The following is a 20,889-nucleotide window of genomic DNA, read 5'->3' on the forward strand; positions in this document are numbered from 1 at the left end:
TAAGGAGTGCTGAGGGCCATCTTTGAAAGCTGTCTACCACAGCCATCTGATTGCCATGAAACTATGGTTTCAGTTTTGCCTCTGAAGCCAGATAGACATGGTCTCTTATCCATCCATCTACCCATCCACCCACCTATCCATCCACCCATCCACCCATCCACCATCTATCCACCCATCTACCCTCCATCCACCCATCCATCCATCCTGTCAGTCTTCCAGCAAACATTTGAGCAGGGTACTATAAACCAGATCCCACATTATGCTAAAAAAGATACCAGAATAAATGCAATTATTCCCTCTTCCCCCCACAGTACCCCCACCAAAGGTTGCAAGTGGAGTTTTTGCGTGTGTTGGGGTTGGGAGTGTCCGCTGAATGTTAGTGCTCTGGAGGATCAGTTCTCTTTCCTTCAAGCGCTCCTCATGTGCCACACTTCTGAGATTCCTTATCTTCCTGCTCACCCTCCTTTCATTGTCTCACGAATTTAGAAAACCTATTTTAAGCACTTCCTAAGTGCACAGTGTTATGGAAGCAGGTGCACGCATGTGCACGCATGTGCAAGCATGAGTGCGTGCTTGCATGATGGGCTATATCTGATTTTCTTGGCTCTCTTTCCCCCTTTCTCATTTGTAGTTTTCCTGTCTCCCCTTAGGTCCTGAGGGAGACAGGGCCCACGGCTTTTTGGAGACACTCCTTCCCTGCCACATCTGCACCGAGCCCAGTTCAGAGTGGTGTCTTCAGTGAAGCAGGCTGTTGTGTGGTGCTCAGTGGAGGGAGGGCGGTGGGGCAGGGCAGGAACCAGTTCCACACTCCCAGGTGGGCAGGGGTACAAGGGAAACATGCCTCACCTGCTTGAGGGCCCCATCTCCTGACCTGCCTCCCAGGGCCCAGGGCTGGGTGAGCAAACTCTGAGAAAAGGGTCACCAGGTCTGTGGGATTAGCATCTTGAGGTGCCCAGCAGATGCCTTTGGGGTTACCACTGGGGGCACAGCACAAATGAATCTAATTTATTTTTTCCTCCTCTCCCTCTCGCAGCTTCAGAATAGGCCCCCAACTCTCATCTGTACTATTGCTACATCCTTTAAACAGATCCCCTGGCTTCAGTCTCTGCCTATTACTGCCTTTCCACCCTATCCCACTCAATATGCCAGGTGGATCTGCTGACAGTCCTGAGCTTGTCACTCTCCTGCTCAAAAACATTTTACATAACCTCTGTTAATAGGTTCACGAGTATCTGTCTAGAAGTGTTCTCTCTATACGTAATTTGCCTCCCTCCCTCCGTCCCTCTCTCTCTCTCATAGATACACACACACAGGCACAGAGACACACACACACCTATATCCTTTATTTTATGTAGGCGGAACCACAGCAGGTACATACCGTTCTGTGTCTCTGGTCTTGGTAATTTTCCAGTTCAGCACACCTTAAATCCTTCACTCTTTTTAATGATTGTCTACTATTCTGCTATAGGGATAGTCTGGGATGAAACTGATTGTTTCACTCAAACTGGCTGAATGTTTACATCCTCCCTAAATTCATATGTTGAAAACTATCCCCAGTGTGATGGTGCAGAAGATGAGGCCTGTGGGAGGTGATTGCATCACGAGGGCTCTGCCTATGAGGGACTTACGTGTCCTTATCAGAGAGACCTTAGAGGGCTCCCCTGCCACTTCCGCTCTGTGAGGTTATTGAGAGAAGACAGCCGTCTGTGAACCAGGAAGGGGGTTCTCACCAGACACCAAATATACCAATGCCTTGATCTTGAACTTCTCAGCCTCCAGAACAGTGAGAAATAAATTTCTGTTGTTTATAAGCCCCTAGTCTCTGGTATCTAGCAGCCCGAATGCACTAAGACACAGAGAAATCCCTTTCAAGACCTGGGATGCCCTTGACCAGAAGCTTTTGTGATGTTTTCTGGGTGATAATTTTTGATAGCTCATTCATGGATTTAACAATAATAAGCCAATTATTTTAAAGTGATTATTATAACTGTGCATTGGCAGAAATTGAATATTCAAGTATAATAAGTTGAATTCATTGTAAGAGAATTTCTTTTAGGATTATCTACTAACTTCCTGTATTGAGTTTGTGGTTGGAAGTGTGAAAGAGGAGAGGGACTTAAATGTTTAAAGTTTAAAAAAAAATTGTTGTGGGGTGGTTTGAAAAATACATTTGAAATAAATATATAAAGGTGATAGACCAGGTCCAGACAAGAAAAAGAACTGAGCAGAAACAGGAATACTTATCATAACATTTATTGACCACTTCTGGGGCAGGTTCTGTACTAAGCATTTTACATGAATTAACTTGTTTTACTATCAGTACAGTCTTCTCATGAGGAAGCCAGATGTACAGAAGTTAAATAGTTTACCCAAGATCATATTAAATTTCCCAAACACACAGAAATGCTGAAAAAATATAAAATCGTGTATATCATCCTCAAAGGTGAGGACGGTAAATCTCCAGGTGCCATAAATGAACACGTTATTCTTAGGTCATTCTGTATCTGCCCTGGTGAAATAGTTCTTTAGGGACTATTACACACATGGCCAGGAGACATGCTGTTTTGTGTTAACAGCTATGGGGAAACAAGAAAAGCCTTTGGACCTGAACACAGCAGGAATTTTGGAGAGGAATTATGGCTCAGAAGCTTAAAAATGTCCAGGCCAAGAGTGTAAATAAAGTCCTCTAGAAACAGAGGAGACACTGGGTTTGCACATGCGGTCCAAATTTTCACCCCTCACAAAGTACAGAAACTCAAAGATAGAAACTGAGGAAGGAAGTTGAGAGACTGTGAACCCTTCAGGCTTAGGTACAGGCAACTATGAGGGGGTGTTCTCAGTCTCAGACACTAGTGGGAACACCTCCACCACCATACCCAAAAGATAATTCCCATTGAGGGTGAGCTCACACACAAAAATTATGAAACATTTGAGGAAGTTCAGTAGGAAGAAAAGCATCCCACAAAAACGGGAGAGTTGACACTTGAGGAAATAGAAACAGTAGAATAAAAAAGACAAAAGAGTAAGTATGTCAGGTGCTTGAAGAGATAAAGGAGTAAAATCTATAAGATGAGAATAGGAAATCATGTTTTAAGATTAAGACTTTATTTTTTTAGAGCAATTTTAGGTTCACAGCAAGATTGAAGGGAAGATACAGAGATTTCCCACAGCCCCCATATACTCACAGCCTCCCCCATTATCAACATCCCCTTTTACAGTAGTGCATTTGTTACAACTGATGAAGCCACTTTGATACATCATAATCACCCCAAGTGCATAGGTTACATTATAGTTCACCCTGGGTCTTGTATTTTCGGTAGGTTTAGACAAATGTATAATGACATGTACCCATCATTATAGTATCATATGGAGTATTTCCACTGCCTTAAAAATCATCTGTCCATCTCGTATTCATCCTCTGCCCCCATCCCCACAACCCCTGGCAACCACTGGTCTTTTTACTGTCTCCTTAATCTGCCTTTTCTGGAATGTCATGTAGTGGGAAACAATATAGTAGGTCATCTTTTTAGATTGGCTGCGCACTTGTAATATGCATTTAAGGTCCCTCCATGTCTTTTCAATAGCTTGATAGCTCATTTCTTTTTAGTGCTGAGGTAATTAATTTTTAAAGTAAATTCAAAGAAGAACTAGAAATTACAGAAATAAAAATACTGCATTTAAAAAAATCTTAGCTAGACACAACTTTAGTGATTTGCGAGATATATCTGAGAAATCTCCCAGAATAAAGTGCCAGGAGGCAAAGAGATGGAAAATGTGAAAAATAAGTCAAAAGACTTTTGGAGAACAAATCAAGAAAACCCCATTTACATTTAATGGGCTGTTCTGAAGGAGAGAAGAGAGAGTGGAGGAGAGGCAGCATTCCAAGTATTAATGACAGAAATTTTTAGACAAAGAAAGACACAAGTTCTGCATTTGAAAAAGTGTGCTGAGTCCTAGACAAGGTAAATAAAAATAAATTCACACCTGGACATCCCATATTGGGACTGCAGAACATTAAAGATAAAGAAAAATCGCAAAAGCCATCAGAGAGAAAACAGTCTATATTGAAAGTCCGGATGGTCCTGGCAAGCCTGGTGCTAACCGTTCCCATGCGTTCATCTCTGCACTTCCTCCGACTCCAACAGTGCACCCACTACGTGCTGGGCTCTGTGCTCTCCTGCTGAGATGTCCTATCCCTCCGTTGTATGCTTCACTTTTCCTTCTGACCTGGCCCAGGTCCAGGAAGTCCTCCTGACTACCCCTGTCCTCCCGACCCCTCCTTGCTCTCCATCACAAACCACCCAGCACCCCCAGCTCCCTGCCTTCACTGGCCTCTGTTCCTTGCATGTGCAACTTTTTCCCATATAATAAGCACTGGGAGGTCTGGGACCTTCTCCAGGATCTTTCTCTCCATCTCCTGCCCAGAGTGGTTTTGGCTACACAGAGTGTGTTCAATAAATATTTTCAAACACTTCATCAATTGATCCTTCGGAATCAAACATAAACTGAATTTGCATGCTGAGTCAAGCCCATTTTTACAAGTTCTTTAAGCCCTTTTGAAACCATATTTCCCTACTTGATGATCTGGCCAGGAGAGAGTTAATAGGCTCTATTAAGCCACATTTAAAGGCTTTCATTATGTTACTTACCATTATTTTTTTAGATAATGCCTTTTTAAACTAATAATAAAATTCACAAGAGTCTAGAAGAGTACAAGGAAGTAGATAAACATCGCTTGTAATCTTACTCATCAACATTAATTACTGAAAATATTTATTTATTCAGTCTATATTCAACAGATATTTACTAAATTTACTACTTTATTCCAGGTACCATGCTAAATTTTGGGGGGTGTAGCAATATATATTTTGATATAATTTTTGTGCATGTTTTAATATAGATTTTTAAGTATACAATACACACATTTAGAAAAGTGAGGTCCTAACTTATATGCCATCTTGTATCCTACTTTTTATACTTCATACCATCCCAGCATTTTCCCATGCATTATCTGAGTTTTTAAAACATGATTTTAATTAATTGGTGCCTTATATTCCATTTGAGGGGTTTGTTGCAGTTTCTTCAATGAGTCATTGCCCTTGGCAGGGGAGGGTATAGCTCAGTGGTAGAGTCCATGTTCAGCTTGCATGAGGTCCTGGGTTCCATCCCCAGTACCTTTATTTAAAAATAAGTAAATAAGTAAATAAATAAATAAACCTAATTACCTCCCCCCTTAAAAAAATAAATAAAATAAAAATCTATAAAAACCTGTTTAAAAAGTAAGCATGCAAACTAACAAAAAGTAACATTGAAAACAAAAAAATTAATAAAATATAAAATAAAATAAAATAATAAGAGTTATTACCCTTATATTTAACCCACTTTTTTCTTACATTAAAATAATTTTTGTTGTTGTTTATTATGAATTTTTAAGTGAGTTTTTAAAGAGCAGTTTTAGGTTTACAATCTTGAGAGAAAGATGTTGAGTTTTCCCGTATGCCCCCATTCCCATATGTGCATAACCTTCCCCATTGGCAACTCTGTTCACCAGAATGGTACATCTTTTTTATTTTTAACCATGGATGAACCTACACTGACATATCATAGTCACCCAAAGTCCATAATTTACCTTAGCATTCACTCTTAGTGGTGTACATTCTGTGGGTTTGGACATACATCCTTTGTTGTAATATCGTACAGAGTGTTTTCGCTGCCCTAAACAAGTATTTTTATAACTCCAGCATTTCGCCGCTTGATAGTTCATGATCCAAAAAGTTGCAAGCGTTTATCTCCTTACGGGTGAGCCCGCTTGTAAAACACCTCTTCTGTTGCGCAGTGAATTAGCCGGACAGCAGCAAGGATGTAAGGGCGTCGACCTCGAGGTGGTTCGTGGACCTCCAGTGGAGTGTGAGTCAGGGCTAGAGGTGGGGGTTTATGGGAGTCCTCATGGGGGCTGGTCTGTGGGTGGGGCTTTCAAAGATAAACTAGGAGGTCAGGTGACTGCCTCTCTGAGACCTGGTGAGAGGGTTAGTCCAGAGCAGGAGCAGGAGGTCTCAGAACCACCATCCAGGGGGATGCTGTGACCTCGGGAGCTGACCGTCCAGGAAAGAGGCAACGAGGTGTGTCTGCACTCGACTCTGAGCTCCTGGAATCTTCTAGAGCTAAAGAGACCAAGAAAGGACTGTGTCCAGAGGAGGGAAGGGGAACAAATTAGGGAGACCTCCCTCACCCGCTGCTTCTAGACTAAGACAGGAAGTGCACTTTGCACTGAGTGGGACTGCCTTGTGACTTTTCCAACTCCTGCAGCCTCACGCACACGGGCGGTGAACTTGGGTGAGGAGGGGTCTACCTTCTGGCTGTGTGCCAGCAAACTACTCGTCTTCCTGGGAACGAGCTCATGGCCCATGGAGCCGTAGACTTGGTTGTGGCAGGTGCAGAAGGAAAGGGCTCATTACCAGGTACCAGCCTCTAGTGGGTCCCTGCCGTATGCTGGATGCTGGGCTAAGAGATTTGGATGGGTTTTTTGCTTGCAAGCCTCACACTGTCAGCTCTGCCTGGAAAGGCAGCACCACCTGTTCACTCGCTGCCGGGTATTGATGGAGTATCAGTGATGTACCAGACACACTCTTGATACTGGGTGGTAGCAGCAGACGAGTGTATGGTCTGTAATGCAGCTGGGAGTCCACAGTGCTGTTTTTGCTTTGATTTTTCAGAGGAGGAGACTGAGGTCCCAAGAGGTCAAGGAGCTGTCCTGCTCACCCAGCTGGCCCTGGGAGAGCCAGTAGAGGAGCTGAGTCCTGTGTGGTCCAGCCCCTCCTTATCCCCAGCCCTGCACTTCCCTACTCTCCCAGGTCTGTTCCCCTCTGTAAACACATTTTGCTCGATGCATCCAACTAAGAGGCGAGCTTGACTCAGGCCGCCTGTGGCTCATTGTGATTCAGCATGACTGTGTAGAGAACTAGACAGACTTCCCCTGGCTAATGAGAGGCACCATCCTAACTGGGCCAAGGCTGGGTCTGTACACCCACGTCGCTCTGGAGCATGTAGGCTGATGAATGGGTGGCAGAAGTCAAGACCTCCCCAGGGGTTTATAGGCACAGGCCCAACAGAGGAGGCCTTGAGACTCCAGGTGAGGCCTGGGAGTGCACGTGCTGCACTGTTCTAGAAGCTGGGTCCCCCAGCCTCTGCTTACACCCCCTGGCTTCCCACCCAGGCCCTGGGACCCAACCTGGAACACTCCTGTAGGTACAGCTTCTCTCTCAGAGGCGACCCACCTGTTTTCTTGTTGACATAAACGAGTTCTTCTGAACCAGGTAATTACGGAGTGATGATACAACATTTGGGGGTGTCTCAGGTGATGGCGATTTGTTTTTATTAAAATATATTTGATTTACAATGTTGTGTTAGCTTCTGGTGTACAGCTTAGTGACTCAGTTACATATATATATACGTGTATATATATATATATATATACACGTGTATATATATATGTATGTATTCTTTTTCATTATAGATTATTCCAAGATTTTGAATATAGTTCCCTGTGCTATCTCATAGGACCTTGTTTATCTATTTTATATATAGTAGTTTGTATCTGCTCATCTCAAACTCCTGATTAATCCTTCCCCCTCCTTTCCCTTTTGGCAACCGTAAATGTGTTTTCTGTGTCTGTGAGACTTTCTGTTTTGTAAATAAGTTCATTTGTGTCATTGTTTTAGGTTCCACATGTAAGTGATATCATACATTTGTCTTTCTCTGTCTGACTTACTTCACTTAGTGTGATCATCTCTAGGCCCATCCATTTTGCTGCAAATTAGTTGATGGCCATTTTAAAGCCCACCAGCCCCCTGATGTGGCTCCCACTCTGTTCTTGGGGTGTTGGAGGACATGTCAGATGGGGCATGTGTGGAGAAGGCTCAACTCAGGAAAACTAATTCTTCCCCCCCGTTATTGCTGGTCTGGACCTCCAGGAGTACGCTCGGTGGTCTTGTGCTGGCACGGGTGTCAAGAGAGCTCCTCTCAGCCTGGGGTGGGCTTGAGCAGAGTTGTTGAACCCTCTGGAAATGTGGTTTTCTTGGGGAAAGAAACTGCTCAGGCTTTAGGACTGCTGCCCCACAGCCTTGCTCTGCTAGTGCTGTTGGTCAGCCAGATGGAGGCGGCTGCCTGCTCTTCGGAGAGAAGCATTATTTCAGTGTGGTAGCAACAGGCAAAGTTCTACCCCGACTGAGCCTAGAACAAGGCTCTTCCTCCTGGAAGGCTGCAGCGTTTCTCTCTCTTGCTTCCCAGATTTACTAGCTCTCATTGTTCTGGGCTCCCAGAGGGCAGCAACCAGGGCTTATCTGTTTATCTGTTTCCTGGCACATGTAAGGGGCTCAGTACAGATTTGTAAACTGCCACAGCATCTTCCTGAAGTGAGCAAGTGAATGCTGACAATAGGGCCCCTGGATCTGAAAGGTTCCAGTGAAGTTGTGCTCCCAACAGGAGAGAGAGAGGCAGGCAAGGACCTTGCACTGCCTGCCTTTTCTGAGGAAGCCTTTCAGACCTCAGAGTCCAGCTGTGGGTCTCGTGGCAGGCGGTCCTGGCGGTTAGGGGCGTGGGTTCTGGAATCCGGTGGTTAGGGGCGTGGGTTCTGGAATCCAGTGGTTAGGGGCGTGGGTTCTGGAATCTGGCGGATCCAGACTCAGCTCCACCCTCCCCTACCACCAATGCAAGGAAGTTATCTATTGTCTCCCTGACTCACTTCCCAGCTTCCCCTCGTCCGAGATGGGGGCGCTAAAGCCAGCCTCTTGGGCCTGTGGAGAGAGGGGAGCTTCCTTGTATAAGATGCTGTGCTTGGGCTCAGAGCCCACTAGGCCACAAACCACAGCAGCTGCTGGTAGCCTCAGGCAGAACCATTGGAAATCACTGCTATCCAATGACTTCTGACCTATGAAATGGTAGTTTCTTGAAGTTCAACCCAGCATGTCTTCTCTCTAATTGCTGATGCTGGAGTGTGAGACCAGCTTGTGCTGAGGGCCCTCCCCTCCCCCTCAGCCTCAGCCCCAGCCCTGGAGATGGAGGGGCCCACCTGGCACCTCCTACAGCTCCCTTCTTGCCAGATGTGGAGACACAACCCAGGGAGGTGGGTTCTTACCCAAAGATACACACCTGTTAAGGGTGTACCTACAACCAGAATTTGAATGTTTTGACTCTTAATTCAGTTCTCTTCTGACTAAGCCAGTCTGAGGCTGCTGCCAGTTTGGAGTCAGACCTGGGTCCAGTGGGTCAGCTACTACACAAGGTGCCAAAGCATCACTGGAAATGTAACAAGATGTGGGAAGATGGCATTTTCCAGAACTCCTTTCGGAGGCAGTACTACACGGGGTTTGAAGTGTTTTTAGCTCCAAATGCGACACTTTAAGGTTGGGTGAGCTCAGTGTCCTCAGCTATACAACGGGATAATAATAGTGTCAATGTCATAGGGGTGTTGTGGGGATTAAATGAATAAATATTTGTAAATTGTAAATAATATGATTTATAAAGACAATTTACAAAATATTTTAAAAAATATTATAGAGTAGTTAAAGAGTGTCTGGCGTGTTGTAAGGGCTATTATTACTGTGAAGACATTGGGGATTGGTGGTGCTGGTGGGTGTGCGAGTTTGGGTCAGTGCTGAATTACTGAGGATACAGAAGAGTCTTTGAATGGACACCAAGGTCCCCTTTTCCCTCCCCACCCTGCATCTTGTGCAGAATTTGGTTCTAAATACATATATGATAAATAGCAGCCTGGAGGGGCTGGGGTTAGTGTGTTCACAGCCTTCCTGCTCCACGCCAACATCTTTCCATAAGGGTGTCACTCTCAGATGCACAGGTTTTACAGAGGGCAGGGCATTTGTGGAACATTTGTGCCATCAAATAAGGCCATCTCTTTCAAGTGCTTGGACAGGTCTCAGCACTAGCGACTACTATTTGGTTTTGGCGATAATAGTAACCGACCCATCCCTACTAGAACATCAAGTCTGCAAGACCAGGGATCTCTGGTTTATTCACAAAGCATCCCAAGTTCCTAGAACAATGCAGGGGATAAGGTAGGAACACAATAAATATCTGTACCATGAATGAATAAATCTGTCCCTGCCCTAAAGGAGATCAGAGTCTAAAAGAGGAATCCAGAAAACAGTCATAAGGGGAGGGTATAGCTCAATTGGTAGAGTGCTTGCTTAGCATGCATGAGGTCTGGGGTTCAATCCCCAGTACCCCCATTAAAAAATAAATTAAACCTAATTACTTCCCCTGCAAAAACAAAACAAACAAACAGAAAACAGTCATAGATGCTATGGAAATCAATTCAGACTACTTTTTTCCCCCTTATTTAGCGACAAGCCATTTTATTTATTTATTTTTAAAATATATTTTTATTGAAGTATAGTCAGTTTACAATGTTGTGTTAATTTCTGATGTATAACACAATACTTCAGTCATATAGGAACATGCATGTATTTGTTTTCATATTCTTTTCCACCATAAATTACTACAAAATATTGAATATAGTTCCCTGGGCTATACAATGTAAACTTGTTGTTTATCTATTTTGTGTATATTAGAATCCACAAATCTTGAACTCCCAATTTATCCCTTCCCACCCCCTCCCCACTCTGGTAACCATAAATTTGTCTTCCATGTCTGTGAGTCTGTTTCTCTTTTGTAAATAAGTTCGTTTGTCTTTTTTGTTGTTGTTGTTTAGATTCCACATATAAGTAATATCATATAGTATTTTTCTTTCTCTTTCTGGCTTACTTCACTTAATATGATAATCTCTAGGTCCATTCATGTTGCTACAAATGGCATTATTTTATTATTTTTTATGGATGAGTAGTATTCCATTGTATAAATATACCACAGCTTCTTTATAATTCAGACTATTTTAAACCGAATTATCTTAACTTCTCCCTAGTTTGCCCTCCAAACTATATTAATTCTACTGCTTTCCATCTCTGAGAGCTGGGTTCCTCTTTCAGTGGTCACTGTCTCTGCTTCATCCAGGCTTTTATTCTATGTCACCTAGAAAACTGCAACACACACCTTCTGACCCTTGTCCCCTAAAACCAAAAGAAGGACTTCCTAAAAAGTAAATAAGGTGAGATCACTTCCTTACCTAAACAAGTTTGAAATCTTCCCATTGCCTCCCAGTCTAAGGTCCAACTCCAACAGCCAAGAAGTACATGCAAAGATGCTCAACATCCTTATTCATCATTATATCAAGTGCAAATCAAAACCACGGTCAGATACCACTTCACACCGATGGGCTATTATCAAAAAAGACACAGTAACCAGTGTCAGTGAGAATGCGAAGGGATTGGAACCTTAAAACACTGCTGGTTGGAATGTAAAATGGTACAGCTGATGTGGAAACAATCTGGCAGCAACTCAAAAAGTTAAACAGAGAATTACCATATGACTCAGCAATTCTACTTCTGGGTGAATACCCAAGAGCTTACACAAACCCTTGATCAATTTTCTAGAGGACACTGCTGAACTGCATCTTTCTCTCCCATTTTCATTTTTATTTTTAATCCTATTTGATCCTTTCCCATCCACAGTTCATAACAAAGTTTCAGCCTAGCCACTGTTATGTCTTCCAAGCCCCGTTTTCTTGGACTGCCCTTTGCAGTTCTAGATTTTATCACGAAGACTTAGTGCCTCCACCATCATGTATTTTTACCTTGTCCTAACAATAATTTTCATAAGGGATTGAATAAAATGCTGATAGATGACATTTCTTTCTCAGAAATGTCAAGTTTTACATAGATACTATACAGACATGGTAGGGGAAAATGCAAGAAGTTGGAAAGGGTGTACAGAGGAAAGACTGTGTGACTCTGTGGCTCACCCTGATTTCTACTTCCTCTCCCCAAAGATCACATTGCAGGTGGGGCTCCCCAGAAAGTGGGCTCTGACGGGTATTTTATGGGGGAGTCTCCTGGGGTCAGCAGCCTGGAAAGAAAAGGAGGGGAGCGGGAGGGAGAGAGGGAGAAGCTGGGCTGTGCACCGTCTCAGGGAAGCTTTGGCTGAGCCCATGGGGAGCCCTGGACCTGGGACCCTTCAGAACATCCGAGTTAGGACAAGGGGGCCAGGTCTTTATATTCTGGGCCGCCAGGCACCAGATACAGCCTTTCCGGGGAATGACCAGGAGGAGGTTCTATTCAGGCCCTTGAAGGGGACCCACGTGGCCTGGCATGGAACTCACTGTCATGCATGGTCACCAGGTTATCTCTGGCCTCGCCATCCTTTTTGGCCAAATACTTATCTAAAATTTCCATTTGCTTGTAGCTCTGGAGGATCCTCGAAGCCTGGGAGAGCTGTCAGGAGCGTCTACTCTGCCATTCACAACGCCCCTCCCCACACCAGGGTGGGGGCAGCGGGGCCTTAGCCTCAGGCAGTCTGAGGAGGAGATCCTTAAGAACTGAGGCTTTCCCCCTTTTTCATTTTTTCTAAGACAACTTTCCAGGGCTCTGGAGTTATAAAAAGCTCCCACGTGTCATTTTCTGGTAATTCGGCAGCTGCAAAACGCCGCTGTGCCAGCCCTCCTATCCTACCTGGGGTTCAGTGTTTGATTGATGAATTGGGTTTGGCAAAAGTAGTGGAGATAAGGAGGTTTGTCAACTTATAATAAAAATACAACACAAGATGGAGAGGGTATAGCTCAAGAGGTAGAGAGCATACTTAGCATGCAAAAGGTCCTGAGTTCAATCCCCAACACTTCCTCTAAAAATAAATAAGTAAACCTAATTACTTCCCCCTCCAAAAAACAAAACAAAACAAAATACAACACAAAATATGCTTTTCCAAATACCCGCTCCTAATGTCTCATGGACAGAGGGGCTGTCAAGCTCCGTGGAAGGCACGTAAGAGTCGATGAGCAGGGGCTTGGAATGTTATAAAGAGGAATAAAGCCCGTGTGGGAGAATAGGCCACCTCGCCCATAGGGGAGCACCACCAGCCTGGGAAGATGGCTCTGACCCCATCTCGGGACATGATTGCAGGGCACTCATCTTCCCTTCTGTTGCCCTCCCCTAGGCCCCATGGTGTCCTGCCCCAACCTGCAGAAGGAGACAGTGTTCCAGGCAGGAGCACATGCCTACAGAATCCCTGCTCTGCTCTACCTGCCTCAGCAGAAGACCCTGCTGGCTTTTGCGGAAAAACGAACGAGCAAGAAGGATGAGCACGCGAAGCTAATTGTCCTGCGCAGGGGAAGCTACGACGCATCAGCCCACCAGGTCCAGGTAAGGCAGGATGTGGCCACTCTGCTCTGCCAGGAACATGGGGACCTGCCTGTCCTTAGATGGCTGAGGTCTGGAGGACAGAAGGACCCAGGGAACCATTAGGGATGGGGCCGAGAAGGTGTCCCCAAGTGATCACCCAGATCTCACACGGGTTCATTGTGAACAAGTCTGGTTGGCCTGGCTGCATCTGCTTTATTACAAGTCATTCAGGGAAACTGATTTTGGAAAAGTTTCCCTATGTCTTGAGAACCTGAAGGAGGACTAGTTCAGCATCATGTAACTTGCGGGGGTGGTTATCCTTTGAATTAAACTAATGTGGGGTGTGTGGTTGGGGTGATTGCTTGTGTCCTGAAGTTTCAGCACGTAGATCATGTAATTTTGATGAAGACACCCAAGACTGGCTTATCGCATATGAAGGATTTAATATTATTATTATCTCTTCTTTGTGGTATTATTTCCTAGTAATTGTTCAGAGCATGAGTTTGAAGCACATGGACCTGGGTTCAAGTCCTGGTTCCACCACTTACCAGAGACATGGCTTTGGGTAGCTCGTCTACCTTATCTAAGCCTCTCATTCTACAGATGTAAGATGGAGCCAATAATACCTGTCCCCCAGAAGTCAGGAGTTAGAGGAGACCATGGATGTTAGGCTCTCAGCAAAGTATCTGCCCTTAGAATCGCTCATGGGGGGTAGCTATGAATAAATGGGGACAGACAGCAGAGCTGCAGCATGTATGACGTAGACTCGGGGACTGTGGGAGCTCACTGTGAGTCATTAGTGTCATGGTGTTGCCCCCTCCTAGGCTGCATTAATAGAGTATGAGGCATAGAAGATGGGAGGTGATTGTCATATTCTGTCCCATGCTGGCAGACTATTGGGGTTATTACTAGGGCTTTATGTTGCAAGAATGGAGCTGGACTGGGCTGGTAAGTGGAAGGAGCCAGCATGAAGCTGGGAAGGGCTCATGCCTGAATCATCTTTGTGCTTGGGGTCTAGCATGTGGTGGGTGCCCTGTGATGCATGTTGGTGGGAGTGAGAGCAATAGCCATTCAAATGAAGAGTGGGCTGCCTTGGAGGGAGTGAGGCGGAGACCTGGCCCTACTCTGGAGGTGCTGTGAGGGTGAGTGAGTGCTGGGCCACGAGTTCTCCTCTGTGACCTTTGACCCTAACCCCATGAGACCCCCCTCCCCCCGAGCGCAGCCCCTGTCACTGTCACTGGCCAGTTCAAGGCTGTGCTCCTCCTTCTCTCCTCACCTTCAGTGGCACGCCCAGGAGACGGTGGCCCAAGCCCAGCTGAAGGGCCACAGGTCCATGAACCCAAGCCCCTTGTACGATGAGAAGACAGGGACCCTCTTCCTCTTCTTCATTGCCATCCCGGGGCAGGTCTCTGAGCACCATCAGCTCCGTACCAGGGTCAACGTGACGCGGCTGTGCCAAGTCACCAGCACCGACCACGGGAGGTCCTGGAGTCCTGCCAGAGACCTCACGGACTCAGCCATCGGCCCAGCCCACAAGGACTGGGCCACTTTTGCGGTGGGCCCAGGACACTGTCTGCAGCTGGACAACCAGCCCCGAAGCCTAGTGGTGCCAGCCTACGCTTACCGGAACCTCCCCTTCCCGCGGGGGCCTTCCCCCTCTGCCTTCTGCTTCATCAGCCATGACCAGGGGTGCACGTGGCTGAGAGGGCACTTTGTGGCCCAGGAAAGCCTGGAGTGCCAGGTGGCTGAAGTTGGGGATGTAAAGCAGAGGGTGGTGTATCTGAATGCCAGGAGCCCCCTCCGAGCCAGGGTCCAGGCCGAGAGCGCCAATGATGGGCTGGATTTTAGGGAGACCCAGCTGGTGAAGAAGCTGGTGGAGCCCCCCCATGGCTGCCATGGGAGCATCGTCAGCTTCCCCAGTCCCCGGGTGGGGTCAGGCTCCCCAGACCGGTGGCTGCTCTACACCCACCCCACTGACCCACAGCGGAGATCCAACCTGGGCGTGTACCTCAACCGGTGGCCCCCCGCGCCCTTGGCCTGGTCAGAGCCCACCCTGCTGGCCACAGGCAGCTGCGCTTACTCTGATCTTCAGAGCTTGGGTGCCGGCCCCGATGGGTCACCCCAGTTTGGGTGTCTGTACGAATCGGATGATTACGAAGAGATTGTCTTCATCATGTTCACCCTGAAACAAGCCTTCCCAGCTGAATGTTTCTGCAGTGAGCAGTCAGTCCACTGTGCACTGCCCTAAAAGGGCTCTCCCAACTGACACGCTGGTGATTTCCTTCCTCTAGGGGCCTCTTGACCTCAGAGGCTGCCTCTGATTCTTTTCGGTGAAACTGTGTGTCTGCCTCTGGGCTCCTTTCCTCCTGCGTGGTCTCAGCCTTCCTGCAGGGTTCTATTTTCAGCCTAGAAACTGAAGGAGCCCAGCTTCCCGGAGCCCCTTGGCTCAGCCTGCCTCCTCCCTCCAGCCCAGCTCTTCTGCAGATCTTGACAAACTGTCTAGTCCAGCCCATTCCTTCTTAGCAAATGCTCATCACGTTCCTGGGGAAAGGCTGGGACAAAGATGTAAATTAGCAGAAACGTGTGTATATACTTGTCTGTCTGTCTGTGTCTCCCTCCTTTGCAGGGAGGTCAGGCTGAGTCTAGGAAAATTAAGCCCACTTAGGTCATCGTATTCATTTGTCAGGGCTGCTATAACAAATTACCATGAACTTGGAGGCTTAAAACAACCGAAATTTATTCTTTCATCCTTCTGGAGGCTGGAAGTCCAAAATCAAGGTGTCCAAAGGGCTGTGCTCCCTCCCGAGGTCCTAGGGGAGGTTCCATTCCTAGCCTCTCAGCTCCTGGTGGGCCCAGGCCTTCCTTGGCTCATGGCTGCATCACTCATCTCTCCCTCCATCTCCGCAGGGCTTTCTCTTCCTCCTCCTCCGTTTTTCCTTCTGTATCTTATTAGAACATCTGTGATTGGATTTAGAGCCCACCTGGATAATCCAGGCTGATCGTTCACTGAATTACATCCACGAAGCCTCTTTTCCAAATAACATCACAGTCACAGATTCTGGGGTTAGAAGATGGATCTATCTTTTGGGGCCACCGCTCCTCCCACCGCAGTCTCGGAAGTTCTTCTATAGGTGATGTGGCTAAAGGTGAGAATGAAATTCCAATGGATCAGATAATTCAGAAGAATGGAGGAGACAGGAGGGCTTGGGCTGTTGGATGTGGGTCTACGGCACAGAGCTGCTCTGGGGCACTCGCTCTTTGTGGTGACATGTGTGTCACCATGTGGAGGCTACAAAAGAGGGGAGAGGTGCTGTGGTTGTGTAGTTCTTGCTGTGTAGAAAAAGAAGGCAGGTGACATCCTGGGTGGAGGAGGCTGACTCCTCTCCAGGGTCCTCAGGGGCCTTTGCCGCTTGTCCCTGTGGAAAAGTGAACTTGCACCCCATCCTCATCAGACCCCCCTCTTATTAACTCTTTCATAGATCAGGCTAGTCTACTGGTTTGATGACAGGGGATCAAAAGACAGCAGTCAAGGGTTCTTGCAGCGGAGCTGCATCTCTATGTGGCCAGGCAGTGGTTAGATGGAATGTTCACAGGGTGGACAGCTGGGGACAGGGCTTTGGTTCTGGGTGTGGTTCCCACACTGGCCTCCTGATGCTGCTTCTCTGAGATCTTAAGAAATCCAGCTGGAAGAATGAGGTATTAGGGCCTGGTCATTGCTGGGTTGGAAAGTTTGGCCCCTCTGTTTTGGGGATGCCCACCTGATGTCTTCTGAACCCCTCAAAGGTAGCTGTAAGTGAGGGGCTGAGGCCAAATCAGGAGGGTGAGGATGAGGGGCAATGCGCTTTCAAGAAGTTTCAAGGTGGGACAACCCTATAGTGTATTGTCTCAGTTGGGACACTTTTGAGAATGAGAGGAGGATGCTCTTAATAGTTATACCAAGACAGTGGGCATTAACCAGGACTATACCAGCCATATCTGAGGTTTGAGAGAGAAAGACCCACTAAAGATTATGCCAGGGGCTGACCTCTATTTACTATCCTGGAAGAGTCAATCATCTGTTAAGGCCTTGAGATGAGGCAGGAAAAAGGTGGGGCATCTGGCCACTGCCAAGCAAAACATTGCTCTCTTAAACCCTCTCCATTCACAGAGGTCAGTGGGTCTCAAATCCAACTGCTCGTTAGAATTCCCTGGGGAGCTTTAAATCATGTTGATGCCCAGGCACGGTTATTTTTTCAAAAGCTCCTCCAGTTATTCCAGTGAACACAAAGATCAAGAACCACTGGCACAATGATCTCTAAAGCTTCTTCTAGTTCTTCTGATTTGAACAACAACAAAGCAATAGTTGATTTGGTTAAAGCCGAGCTGATCTACTCACCAAAAGACACCATCTAGAGAGTGATAAGCCATAAATGGGGAGAGGAGATTTATAATACATCTGACAAAGGACTTGTATCTAGAATATATAAAGAGCTCCTACAAATCAGTAAGAAAAAAGATGAACAATCCAGAAAGAAAAAAAAAAAGAGCAAAAGGCTTGAACTGTCACTTCACAAAAGAGGATGTCCCAAAGGCTGCCAAACATGTTCCTCAGGGAAATGCAAATAAAAACCATAGGATACATATCACTAGAAGGACTGAAATGAAAAGGATTGACAACAGCAAGTATTGGCAAGGATGTGAAGCAACCAGGACATGCATACATTTCTGGAGGAAGTGTAACTGGTATAATCACTTTGGAGAGCTGTTTGGTAATATCTGCTAAAGGTGAACAGGAAATACTCTATGACCCAGCAATTCCACTCTGAAATGTATTTCCAAGAGAAATGACTATATACAGCTGCCGAAGACACATATACAAATGTTTATGGCGTCTTCATTCCTGAGAATCCCAAACTGAAAACAACCCAAAGGTAGATCAAAAACAGAATGGACAGCAAATTGGGGGATACTATACAACAAGAAAAGAATGAACTGCTACCCACAATAGCATGGATGATTTTCAGACATTATGTTGAGTGAAGGAAGACAGACTTGGGAGGGTATAGCTCAGTGGTAGAGCGCATGCTTAGCATGCATGAGGTCCTGAGTTCAATCCCCAGTACCACCACTTAAAAAATAAATAAGTAAACCTAATTACCTGCTGCCCTGCAAAAGATAAATAAACAAATTAAAAAAAAAAAAAGAAAACAGACTCCGAAGAGTACATACTTTATTACTGATGTGAAATTCAAAGCCAGGCAAAACCAGTCTATGCTGTATGTATCAGGGGAGTGACCAGCTCTGGTCGGGGAGAGCCGTTCACTAAGAAGGTATCAGAAGGAGACTTCTGGGTGTTGGGGGACTTTCTCTTGTTTGATCTGGTGCCGGTTATGTGGGTGATTCCATATGTTAAAAACTCAGTGGGGTGAGGAGGGTACAGCTCAGTGGTAGAGCACATGCTTAACATGCCCGAGGTCTTGGATTCAATCCCCAGTGCCTCCATTAAAAAAGCAAACAAACAAACTCAATGAGCTGTGAACACAAGATCTGTGGTCCTCACTGTGTGTGTGTATACTTCATACTTCAATAAAAAATAAACATTGAACCAAATAGTGGATTTGCTAGTTAAACCTCCAAGTCAATATATTGTATTGTGTTGTAAAACTTTGGAACTGAATATTTTTTAATAAACTTGTTGGGGGGAATAATTTTAGATTTATAGAGAAGTTGCAAAGCTAGTACAGAGTGTTCCTGAATACCCCACACCCAGTCTCCCCTGATGTTAACATCTTATATAACTGGTGCATTGATCAAAACTAAGAGGTTAACACTGGTGCGTTACTGTTAACTAAACTCCAGACTTTATTTGGATTTCATCAGTTTTTCCACCAATGTCCTTTTTTTGTTCTGGGATCCAATCCAGGTTACATTTAGTGAAACTGAATTTTTACTGAGACTTGCGACCTTTGAGACACACACACAGATTGATACACAGTTCCAGCAGGCGCCTCCCCTCCTCCACCTTCCCCTAAAAGCCACTTGTCAAACAAATAAACACCCAAATGCAAAGAATGTGTGCCACAGGCTCAGACTTCTCCAGTGCAAATGTCGGAAACAGTTCAGACTCCGAAGTCGGAGGAGGCCCCAAAGTCAGTTAACGCCGGAGCTCCAGGTCCAGGCTGTGCCAGATTAGAGGCACAGTTTCGAGCCCAGTGCTACTGCCTGGGACCTCAGGGGTTGGTGTGTGTATGTGTGTGTGTGTGCATGGCCATTGTATATCCACGTCCAGGCCCAGGCTGAGGGGAGGCTGGGGGAGCAGCCCTGTTTAGTATGCCACCCAGTGTCCCCACAAACAGGGCATGGACACATCAGGGAGCAAGGAAGCCTGACCTCACCTGCACTCCCCTTAGCACAGACCAGGAGACCTGGGGCTCAGCTTTGGGGAGCCCCTTGGGCCTGATCCTCGCAGATATTTGACTCAGAGCTGCTAGTGCCCGCCTTGCCTCCACGCAGCTGCCCTGTGCAGCACCTCTGTCCGCACACCACCTTGAACCGCACCCTCTGGTATGGCCGTTCCAACTTGGTAGTCATAGGAGCCTCTCCACATTTATTTCTTGGCCTTCTAGGGACAGCAACCGTGGCCTGGACCCTTGGAACCTGGGGGGACCAGCTCTGGGAAGCCATCGAGGAAGGGTCTCAAGGGCTGGGGAGTTGGCCTGGCCCCTGGCATACCTGACCCTGGGGAGCAGGAACCAAGGCCCTGACAAGGCCTGTATGGTAGGCTGAAGAATGACCCCTAACAATGTCCGCGTCCTGATCCCTAGAACCTGGGCATGTGGCTGGCTGTCCATGGCTAAAGGGACTTTACAGATGGGATTAAGTTGGGGGGGGGGTGTCTTGAGATGGGGAGATCATCCTGAGTTATCTGGGTGGGATGTGGGGGGGGGCACGAGTATCTGGAGCACCAGGAGGCAGGGGGAGAGCCGACTAGGGAGACACAGAGGGGATGGGACACTGAAACAAAACACTGCACTGCTGGCTTTGAAGGTGGAAGACACCACAAGCCAAGGAAGGACTCTGGAGGGCGTGTGGCCTGCTGATCCCCTGACGTTAGCCCAGTGAAACTGACTTTGCCCTTCCGCCCTTCAGAGCTGTCAGAGAGAGTGTGTGTGGCTTTAAGCCACTGAGTGGGTGGTGGTTTGTTACAGTGACAATAAGAAACCAATACCACTCTGCTATTCTTGCCTCAGCAACTGAGAAGGGGGTGTTGAGGCTCGAGTGAGGAAGGGAGTGCTTCTGCAGTCAGCTCTGGACACTTCAAGGTCACAGGGGCCAAAAGCATTCAGAAAAAGACAAGCTAGAAAAGAGATCATTTCTGTCACTGACTCTCTCTGGTCAATTCTGACATCTGATGGCTCAAGAAAAGTGACAGAGAGGTTTTGACATCTATCACCCCTGTCGTCACAAACTTTCCTGAGATTTCAGAATCCCTCTTCCACCCCAGGGAATCCAGACCTTCCATGATATCAGAGGACGCCATCCTCCAAACCCAGGGAGAGGTTTGATAGACTATTATGTTACCACGGCAACCTTCCACTCCCTCCAGTCACCCCGTGGGAACCTGGACCACGTTCCAAGAGTTCCTGTCTGTGGGCAGGAGCCTAAC

The 20,889-nt window shown here is 46.5% G+C and overlaps 1 protein-coding gene across 1 annotated transcript; it reads left to right on the top strand.

Annotated features, from left to right (window-relative positions):
• The first annotated feature begins 13,064 nt into the window (after positions 1-13,064).
• NEU2 (neuraminidase 2) lies at positions 13,065-15,492 on the top strand. Its single transcript, XM_031452433.2, has 2 exons — positions 13,065-13,265; positions 14,527-15,492. The coding sequence occupies exons 1-2, from the start codon at positions 13,065-13,067 to the stop codon at positions 15,490-15,492; spliced, it is 1,167 nt and encodes a 388-aa protein (XP_031308293.1).
• Positions 15,493-20,889: the final 5,397 nt, after the last annotated feature.

The sequence above is a fragment of the Camelus dromedarius genome, chromosome 4 (genome assembly GCF_036321535.1).
Source record: "Camelus dromedarius isolate mCamDro1 chromosome 4, mCamDro1.pat, whole genome shotgun sequence".
Lineage (NCBI taxonomy): Eukaryota > Metazoa > Chordata > Mammalia > Artiodactyla > Camelidae > Camelus > Camelus dromedarius.